General features: G+C 35.0%; 1 protein-coding gene across 1 annotated transcript in view; it reads right to left on the reverse strand.

Moving 5' to 3' along the window:
- LOC124776960 (lysosome-associated membrane glycoprotein 1-like) overlaps window positions 1-8,498 on the reverse strand; it is a 52,142-nt gene extending 43,644 nt beyond the window's left edge. The window contains exon 1 of the mRNA XM_047252194.1: window positions 8,336-8,498. Coding sequence (XP_047108150.1) covers window positions 8,336-8,387 — 52 coding nt within the window. The 5' untranslated portion in view covers window positions 8,388-8,498. The remainder of the gene's footprint in view (window positions 1-8,335) is intronic.
- Window positions 8,499-10,946: the final 2,448 nt, after the last annotated feature.

Below are 10,946 nucleotides of genomic sequence, written 5' to 3' on the forward strand. Positions count from 1 at the left end.
TGAATGACAATTACATGTATATTGCTGTGGCTGTTGATGGGACATGGAAGTGTAGAGGGCATCCAAGACTGAATGGTGTAACTACAACAAGCATGGATAATAAAGTGCTTGATGTAGAGGTACTGAGTAAGTGCTGTGATAAGTACAGATTTATAAAGGACAAAGAAAAACTTAAATCTTGTAAGGAAAGTTCTGAATGTAGTGTAAATTTTGAAGGGTCTAGGGGGAACATTTTTTCCAGATCAGCTGATATATTTGGAGTAAGGCGCGTAAAATATTTAGGGGATGGAGACAATAAGAGCTTCAAGAATGTGGATGAAGCAAAACCATACAGAGATGTCAGTGTAGAAAAGCTGGAATGTATTGGGCATGTCCAGAAAACAACAGGAACCCACCTTTGTGTTGAGAAGAGATATGAAAGGCATAAAACTACCATTCAGAAACCCACTATCTGGGAAATGGTGGGCTCACAGACAAGGAGTTCAGACAGTTTGCAGAATTATTATATGTCAATTAAAAGGAACTGTGACATTGAGATGAAAATGAAGAGGATATCTGGGCAACTTATTTTGATCAGTTGTCAACTGATAAGGAGCCTTATGTCTTGTGCCCAAAAGAACCAACATCCTGATGCAAAATACAATAGTGCTCTAGCAGCTGGTCAACAGTACAGTCATAGGCATTCATTGCCTGTTGAAATGTACAATGTAATGAAACCAATTTTAAGAAGTGTCACTGTTCAAAACCTGTTACGGAAGTGTTTTCATGGAAAAACACAGAACCCAAATGAATCATTTCCCAGTGCCATATGGTCTAGAATTCTTAGAACAGTATTTGTAAATGAAGATACATTGAATTTGGGTGTTTATGATGCAATTCTTTCATTTAATGATGGCAATGTGGGGAGAGTTAGGCTGCTTCAAAAGTTAGGCATACAACCTGGTGATGGTATGTTCCGAATTGGATGCTGTCGGTGTGAAGAAAGCAGATTATGAAGTCACTGTGATAGCTAGGAAGGCAAGAATGCACTCAAGGGATGCTAAGAGAGCCAGGGAGAAATGCAGATGACCCAGGATATGGTACAGGTATGTTCTCAGGCCAGTAACAAACTATACTCATTTTTAAAGCCAGATTCCTGAGATTTTATTTTTTAATGATTAGGTAGAACTTATATCATAGAACAGTGGAACTCTCACAATTTACAGAAACTGGGCTGAACATCAATGATGCATTTTTAAGGCAGCTCAGTTTCATATTTTAAAAATTATGAATAAAGCTTGAATATGTGGAAAAAATTTTACAACTTGCAAAAAATTCTCTAAAAACAAATTATGCAAGCAACTTCTCTACAAAAATAGGTCAATGGAGAGAGACTTCCTTCACCGGCCATTAAAATTTTATAACATTACCATGAACTGTTCACGAGATAAATGTACCTAAAATTGAGAAAATTGACATTTTAAGTATATAAGGTATAATCTCTCCTCAATTTTGCATAACTTGGAACTGTTTTCACTGAATAACAATTCTCGAGTGGATAATAGGCAGAAACCTACTGTCAACTGTTGTCCTGTTTCAAACGGCCTGATTCCTAAATAAATATAAGATGGCCCAGTGAACAGATATTTTAGCCATCTGAAATTCAAACTGTTTAAAGTTGCAACCTCCCCCCACCCCAAAAAAAAAAAACACTGATTTGTGAAGATACAATCCAAAATTGGGAACTAGATAAAAATGGAAACCACAGTCTTTCTATATGAACTACCACTTACATATAATCTATGGCAAATTTACTATCCCAAATTTAGAAAATGTTACTTTGTTCGATACCAATACACATTATAATTTACCCAGAGGGAACACTTAACACCACAACTAATCAGCTACTGAAACCCAACTCCAAATTTTTTAACCCTTTGCATTTAGTGAAAATTTCTGAAAGGAGCAGCTGGCAATGATTAAAGCTAACCCTCAGAGAAAGTATCAAAATTTGTTAATGTTTTAAATATGCAGGTTAAAATTTTCTAGAATACTTCTTTCTCAGTAGCACCATAGCACTCTGCTCAGTCTGCCCAAATGCAATACACCAGGCCACACACGTTTAACATTTCAGGAAGAGTACACATTCAGTAGTATTTAAACACAGTTTGCAATAGACTATTTTCTAGTTCACTATTAATGTAATTTGTATCTATTGTTTGGTGGTCCACTATTGTCACAATGCACCAGAAAATGTGAAATGCACAGAAGTGGCAACTTACAAGTCTTCAACCAATCTGACAAGCTAATGTAGCTTGCCAAAATTCTGAATGAGACTTTCAGAAGTCTCACATCCAACTGAATGAGGAGAATACCCTTCAGCAGAAAACAATAGGCACAGGATACAACATATTGGAGGATTCAGATCAGTGTAGTTTCAGAAACAGGAGGTAAGATATAGCTGGAAAAAAAAATCACAGGACTTAAATGCAACATATCACACAGCAAGGGAGTCCTAATTCACCTAGAGCAGTAATTCAAAATGGGCATTGCACTTTAAAAGCACCACAACAGTTCTGTGCTGCAAACTAGATCTACTGAAATTAACAACTTTCAGTTTTTGAAAACTTAGTGGGAACAGAGTTATAAAATATAACTCCCAAACATCAGCCAACATGACATACAAAATGCAAGTGCATTAAAAGTTTAAGTAGTCACAAATTTTTTGTTACATTACCATAAGTAAGGAAAGAATATTTCCTCACTTTTAAGTGTTTCTATAGTGTAAACAAACTTTTTTACTCGCAGAAATAATCCCCCATTCATTGTTGAATATGCACCATCTGCGCCGAGTTTCTATTTGCACAAGAATGATTCTACTGCTGGTTTCCTGCTTTCTCTGCTTCAGATCCAGTATACAGCCTCCAAGAAGGGCTCAAATGCATGGGTAAGTTGTGATGGATGTAGTGTTGGCAGCTGTTTGTGTGTTCAAATATTACACTTTTTGGCATTGTTATAAAATGTGTTCATGTGTCAAATTTCTCAGAGTGTTTTATATCAGATTTATGTTCTGGTTACATAATCCATGCTTATGATAAAACTATGAGACTATAGTGTCTTAGAGATCTAGGCTTTATTCTGTCAGTTCAGTTCATGGAAAAAAGATATTTTAATTTGAAGTTTTAAGAGCATGTTCAGCTGAGTAGTTTGGATATTTACCTTAGTGACAGCATACCATGCCAAAGAACAAATAGATGGCACTTTTTTTTACCTCAGTGACAGAAGTATTTTTGGAATTGAGCACAACAGTCTTACCTTCACAATTACAAACACTGAATTTACTTGGTTAGGATATACAGATTTTAATTTGTGTATTAAAAACTTAACGGAATTGCTTTGGTTCTTTCAATAGGTTTCATTTCTATCTGATTTCTTGGCTAGGAAAAATGAATTTGACAAAGTGACTCCACATGGATTCCATTTTCACCGAATGAGGTACAGAACCCTAAAAAGGACTGGCATACAAAGACTAACTTCCATTGCAATGGATGGTTGTATAGCTAGTTGATTATACTTGCGATCTCTTCGTGTAAGCAATTTCCTGCCCAATCATGTATTGAACGAAGTGGCTAAGCCAGTGCCAAAGCATTGGTCTCTTATTTGGGAGGAGATGGATTTGGCCATTCTAACTTGGATTTTCCCAAGTTAGTAAAGTGAATGCTGCTAAGGCCATGGTGAACTTTTCCTATCATACTTTTGTACACGTTTTATATAGAGTATATATTACCTCTATTATGTGACATCCAATACTGTTTTACTGTATGGCCTAAAGACAAATGAATGAATAAATAAATCACAAAATCATCAAAACATGTTTTAATGCTATTCTATCGACAACCACTTTTGGTTCAAGCAACCATCAAGCCACAAATATCATTGGATAAGATTAAATGAACATTCACTGACAAGTACATAACTGCAGCGTTTCATACACATGTCCACTGTCCTACATGTATTTAATATTAATTAGTCACTAAGTGCACAAGTTGACAGCCCAATGCACTACTCTACATGCTGTCACATCTAAGGCATATAGAACTGATGATTACATATTTTTAAGTCATCTTCCTTTAATCTGATGTAATTATATCTGCGACTAAGATGGGTTACTTACCAAAACTGGTCATCAATATACACTCAGTACCTACTTCATGATGGTGCACAGGCAGTCCATTGTTAATGATCAAGAAGAAATGTTTTAAATGATTTGTAGAGTACAGATAATGTGTAGAGGAAATGTGAAATAGACAATGGTGCTATGTTAGTTCTTGATTAGAACAACAGACCATATTAATGTCATTATGTATGCTGATAGCACTTCTGTTATAATCAGCAGCAAAACACCGGGAGAACTTGAGAAATGGTAGTGCAATGCATGCAACAGTAACAATAGGTTTACACATGAAGAAAGTCAATCACGAAAACTCAGTCCTACAATGGGAAACCTATTTGAATTTGGGTAAATTGCAGGAAATACTCGTCAATTATAAAGTACAGAAACATTCTCGATGAGTGTCACAGCAATAGTTAGAGAAACGTTGTGGGCTAACGCTCATCTACTTATGTTATTAAAGCTTATTTGAAGCCACTGGACACATTTTGAAACTTCTAAAACAACCATACAGGAAGTGGGGGAGTGAGAGATGCTGCTTAGTAAATATAAAATTACTGATCTTTAAGGATCTTAACAGCCTCATTCAAAATAAAAAAACTTTGCTAATACTAGACGGATCATTATCCTGTAAATGTAAAAGTGAGTCAATTGTCTTTATGCTTTGTCTTTACTCAAGGGTTACAAAATTCTTATGTAAAGATTAATTATTTTCCAATCGAATTTTTCAGCTGTAACCTTTGCCATATGATCATTTCAAACATGAAAATATCTTATCACTCCACACTAAGTGAATGGGTTCTAAATATAACCCAAACCTGCAACCTGATGGGATTTTCTATAGAGCAGTGTAGTGTGACAGTTCGCCAAATTTTACATTGCTCAATTTATTCCTATTGTAGACAATCTCAATCATACAGAACTAGCAATAATCTGTGGGATTATCTGGATACAGAGGATGACTTTTTGAGCTGTACACACTTAAAGAGTAAAGGGTCAGTCATTAACTACTTTAATGCCACAAGAGGTCAAAGTCAGGGAAACTCACCTGCAACAATGTTTCACCCATTCTGTAGCTGCAAAACAGTATTAACGAAGTATTTGAGCTTTCTTTGCCAGTTGTGCACAGAAAGAGTTCTATGGAGTTGTGTCTTATTTTAAAGCATTCTAGAACTTCAAACGAAAACCTGTCATCTAAACTTTTTGCACAAAATTTGGGCACACTTTGATATCAGGTTGCTAAATATTATCACCCACAATTTATTTCTGTCAGGGTAAGGAAGTGGTTTCTTTGTAATACTAGAAAAGTTTCTTTTATTGTATCTCTGGATAAGTCTAGTAAAAATGTGAGCTTTCAAATACTATCAAACATGTACAAACTGTTACATTTAATTTTTAATAGAATAAGTGAGTTAGAAGCTGAAATTTTTTGAATCTGCTAATGCTTTTTTTTTTTTTTTTTATGCATCTGATTACAATGATCTTTTGTAACTGTGGAAATTTATACTGCAAGCAATTATTAAAAGTTCACGGGTTACCACACCTATAAATTTCCAGGCACAAATTCTTTTACACACACACACACACACTGCATTTTAATTGCTATCACCAAAAACTAAAACCACAACCATTATCAATCTCTTACATCTACAGGTGATAAGTGCTAAAGTTTTTGTCCTACTGGAAAAAAACCCGAGTAACTCAAGTCTAGGGATAGTAAGCATTTGTAGCTCCTTTAGTGTTCATGCCAACAATAAAAAAATAATCTGTATATTTGTCAGTTTCAAGATGCTATAGAACATAATACTAAATTTTCTTGTTTAACTCATGAAGCGAACTTGTTTGGACAGTTATTTCATGATCGTGGACAAGACAGATGAATGTTCTTGGCGTAAACTTGAAACAGATTGAATAGTGTGCCTCAGTCAAGCTTTGCTTCTCAGTTACTGTGAAGGTACTGCTGAGGTCTTATGTAAATTTTTTTTACGTTAGACGGAGTCAAAGTTCTCAAAGCAAAAACAGCTGAAGCTTACAAAATGTGGATTTTATCAAGAACGTTCCACAGTATTGTCGGCAGGGAGACTACAGAGGTTCAGGTTCAGCCATTTTATCAGAAAACTTGTTTCCCTCTGTACAACAGCTCCCTTCCTCATGGCACAAGCTTTGCTATGTATTTTTTGCTGGTATGTGAAGTGTGGTATGTTTGAGTTGCATCGTGAGAAAAAGGAGATGAAAACTAACACTAATATCTTCCTCCTCCTATAGTAACAAAGGGGGGGTATAAATTGTGCCCAACATACTGAAACGCGTTTCACACAAAACTCACTGTTGTATTCTCCTCAGAGGCTCCAGACGATGAGCAAATGGAAATTGTAGAAAAGGTCATCAAGATTGCCAATCTCATTTCTTTAAAATACAGATTCCCAGGGCTACATAAAGTGAACGTTTTATGCGTTTCTCCAGCAGGTTCAAGTAAAAAACATTTGAAGAGCAAAATGTAAATGATCAGCAGTGCAAATACATACTGAAAATAGGGCCTACCAAACAATCTGAAGCAAATCCATTAATTTCTCCAAAAGATGAGAAACTGCAAACATTAATATTTTCCCCAAAGTATCACTTAATAGCACAAGTGACCTCTGAATTTTCAGTTTCAATGACATCAAAGAAAGCCTGAAAGCTTCACACAAAAGCAGGCATCTTAATACGTGAAATGTCTCTCATAGAGGATAACAGTAAGTCAGAATCTAAGTTCATTACATGGACAATTCTCAAAAAACTATAGGCCTACTCTATTATATTAATGAATTTTATTATTTTATTTTTCTCAAATAAAATATACTTTAAAAAAGTGACAGTTTGTTAAGGTTCGATGATCTATTTAAGCTCATTTTCTTGACCTTATCTACAATGTCTCAATTTTTTTTGAATACAAAAAACTTTGCAATGAAAAAATTTAATTGGCTACCATCTAATCATACAACGTCAAAGTATGCACCAATCTGGTGCAAACCTTTTAGAGATGATGTTTTCCCATAAGAGTATCTACAGTACCTGAACTGCTGCACCGAAGGAGAACTGATACAACACTACAAAACTACTATATAAGGCCACTACTACTGGCCAAAAATAATTGCTAGTGTTGAGCACAAGAAGTTGCCCACCTAATCCAATATCTCACATTACAATCTTCAAGTTTCAGCTGTGGTAAATTTAACTTGGCTGTTATATAGTTCTGGTGACATTTTCCACTCCCCTATTACAAACCTAACGCAAAATTTCATTACTAAGTAGATGTTCAGGTGCGAAGCGTGTAATTTTGTGCGTTTGTGTTCCAGCCTTCGAGGACATTTTGCCGCAGGTTTTGTAACTATAAATCTTCGGACCACATTATTAATTACAGGACAAACTCCAATTGGAAGAATTGTAGAAGACCTAGCTTGCACGGAAGTGGGGGGAAAAAAGTTACTTAAATTTAAATTATTAGTCATAATTCAGCCCCATACATCCAGATTATTGCGTTATTAAGTTGTTGGAGCAACGACGAAAATTTGAAACTTGTAGCAACTTTGGAACATCAACAATTTCCCCATGTAGTCCAATACATAACATTAACCCGTACTTACGTAGGGAGAGAAATACAAATTGCGAATTAACCGTTAGCACTTTAAAGCCGTTTGTATCTTCGTTGAACACTTTAAAATATGTATCTTCGTCGAAGATATACAAAATCGCAACAATAAGTAGACCAACTGATAATGACCTAGCTAGTAAAGTACATTAAGCTTTCTACATAGTTCCCTGCAAGAGTTAACCGCACCTCAGTAATAATACAATAAAACTGCGAAACATGGGCACGGAAATTTCTCTGCACCTGTGCATTATCTACAAAGCCGCTTCAATCAGACTGCAAATCTATAATGTATGACATGTTCAGAAAAAAAACGCAACTGTATGATGCAGTCTTACTGTCCTTTTAAACACTATCCAACAATTACATCTTACTCGACACAACAAATCACCAAGTCCGCGGGGGAGGCAATTTTAGAAAATAAAAACACAATGGTAAACGTATTCCGTAGTGTTTTCACAAGTGAATGTCAAGCTGCAGCCATTAAGAACTACCATACTAGACTGTATTAAAACAACACTAAATTCACAAATCGCAACAGTAACTCAGCTTACCATTACAGAAAACAGCTACTGGTAGTAACAAGAAAAAACACAGAGCCTTCATTTTGTCAAATTTATGAAATCTCCTTCCACTCTCAAGCACCCCGAGACACTGCGACAAAAGAGTCACACAAACCAGTACTGTGACTTCTGAACCACGCAACAACTCGTGACTTGCAGTTCCGGTTTCTTGCCCATAGATTGCGAGACTGTCGCAGCTGTTTCTAGCACTGGTTCGCAGAAGTGTGCATTTCAATATTTGTAAACTATAAATAAGTATGTTTATTTAATACCAATGTGGGTACTATGTCAATTCCATTAAATTTCTCCCACAAAATAACGCCTCCAGATATATTAATGCAAAAACAAAAACAAAGCAAAGGAGTGCTGCGAAGATTACTTTCGAGAGTGCACTTTGCGAAAATAACTGGCCATTCAGACTCTATTAATAACTAAAAGAACTGTCATTTATAATAATTTTACCATAGCGAACTTCTGAACGGATTTACCTGCGGATGAAACAAATGAAGGGAATTAGCAATAGTTCATATTTACAGTAGTTGGCTATAAAAGAAGCTGAAATCAATTAATTGATTGCACAAATGAAATAATTGACTGCGTAAACAGTTACTTATATCTGAATTATTCCCGTTTATCGATAAACAGAAATTAACCGTTCAACACTGATTCCATTTTACACATGAATTTGTTAATTCTCTATTATACAAAACATCAGAATCTTACTTTCTCCAAAATATTATATAATGAGAAACTACTGCAGCGGAGGAATTATATTCTCGTAATACATAATAATCGTTTGAAATACTTTTGAGCGTATATATTGCTGCATTTTGTTCATAACTACTTGGCCTTGTGCTATTAGTGTACCCATACGGGATTTTATATTATTTTGTTATTGCTTTAAGTCCATGAGATCATTTTTTTCGTTACTATTATTTATTGTCTCCCAGAAGCGGTAAATAAATGGAAAGTACAATTGACTTTATATTCTCTTGTAAATCAATCTGGAATGGTACAGATTTTCCAGAGGAATCAGGAAATGGTATACCTAAGACTAGCGGAATAGTAGTTTCACTATAAAAACATAAACACTGTGAATACCTGTGATTTACCATTCTCAAAATGATGAATATACCGTCTGACAACATTTCGACAGTTTCTATCAGTCACTTTACTATTGTGAACAAGAAAGAGTGAAGTTCGAAAATGAACAAATACCATAAGAGTGTTCCAGTAGATGGAAGTCATGATTAAGACTGTGAGGATAGCTTGAAAGGTTACCTCAGTTAAATGTTTCCCATGAAGAAGTTCAAGCGCTGTCTCAGTTTTAATGATCATGCAGCTTTGAATTTTAACTCATGTAAGTCAAATCTGTTTAATCAGATGGGAATCGAAAAGTTTTCGTAAATGTCATATCAAAGATAAATTTTGACTGCCTTTTCATGCATCTGACAAAGAAATAAAAAAATTAACCTGTCTTTGCAAATTTTTCCAGATGCTCCTCATTTTACAACCATTTGTGTTACAAATAAAACAGAGGATATGTTGCCATTATGTGCTATTGTTTATATATTTATTCATAGGTTCTGTAAGTCGTGATTTACTACAAAGCTTGCACAAACGATATAGGACCAGTCAGGTTTGATATAGTATTTACAGTTTATACACACTATGATTTTGAAAAATCATTCATTGCATGTCACGTACTGGTACGATATTTATAAAAGCAGTAAGATGATTGAAAGAATATTATTTTTAAGATTACTTGAGTAATTACATTAATACTTATGGTCCTCCAGAAACTCAGAAACAGAATAGAAGCAGAATTAAGATTACAGAAATGTGATACTGAGACGTATTATGTGTATATTACCAGTAAGTGTAAAAGACAAAGAGAAAATTAAAGAAAGTACCTATCAAAACTTAGATGTTGTAAAACGAAGTTCATTGTCAGTTGTAATAACATATATGCCTAAGTGGTGTTTCAACTGCAAGAGCCACATGGTGTAGCAGCGCGATCTAAGGTGTCTTGCCACGGTTTGTGTGGCTCCCCTCCGTCAAAGGTTCAAGTCCTCCCTTGGACATGGATGTGTGTGTTGTCCTTAGAGTAAGTTAGTATAAGTAAGATTAAGTAGTGTGTAAGCCTAGGAACCGATGACCTCACAAGTTTGGTCCCATAGAAATTTACCACTTTTTTTTCAGTTGCAAGGCAGTTGGAAAATTTGTAGAGGTGGTGTTAGGAGAAAGTACATTGCCTTCCATTTTCAGTTCATATATACATATAAAATGTTACAAAATGTTTAAAGGCACAAGATGACGTGTAAAACATGAATGAAATTGGTGTGATTTCACAACTACAAAAATACTATTACAGATGACAGCATTAATTATATGTGAAGTTTACCTAAATGTAACAATGGTTATTCGTTATATCACCTTTACAACCACAAACTTCACATGCACTAAATAATGATGATGGTAGTAGCTGAAACAACTTAATAAATGTAAAAATTTTAATTGAACCAAACGCCTTTGTTCACAAAAATCTTCAAGGATTGCAGACTGATTTAGGAATTTTATTTCCCTTATAAATTTGGTCCCA

Source organism: Schistocerca piceifrons, chromosome 2 (genome assembly GCF_021461385.2).
Source record: "Schistocerca piceifrons isolate TAMUIC-IGC-003096 chromosome 2, iqSchPice1.1, whole genome shotgun sequence".
Lineage (NCBI taxonomy): Eukaryota > Metazoa > Arthropoda > Insecta > Orthoptera > Acrididae > Schistocerca > Schistocerca piceifrons.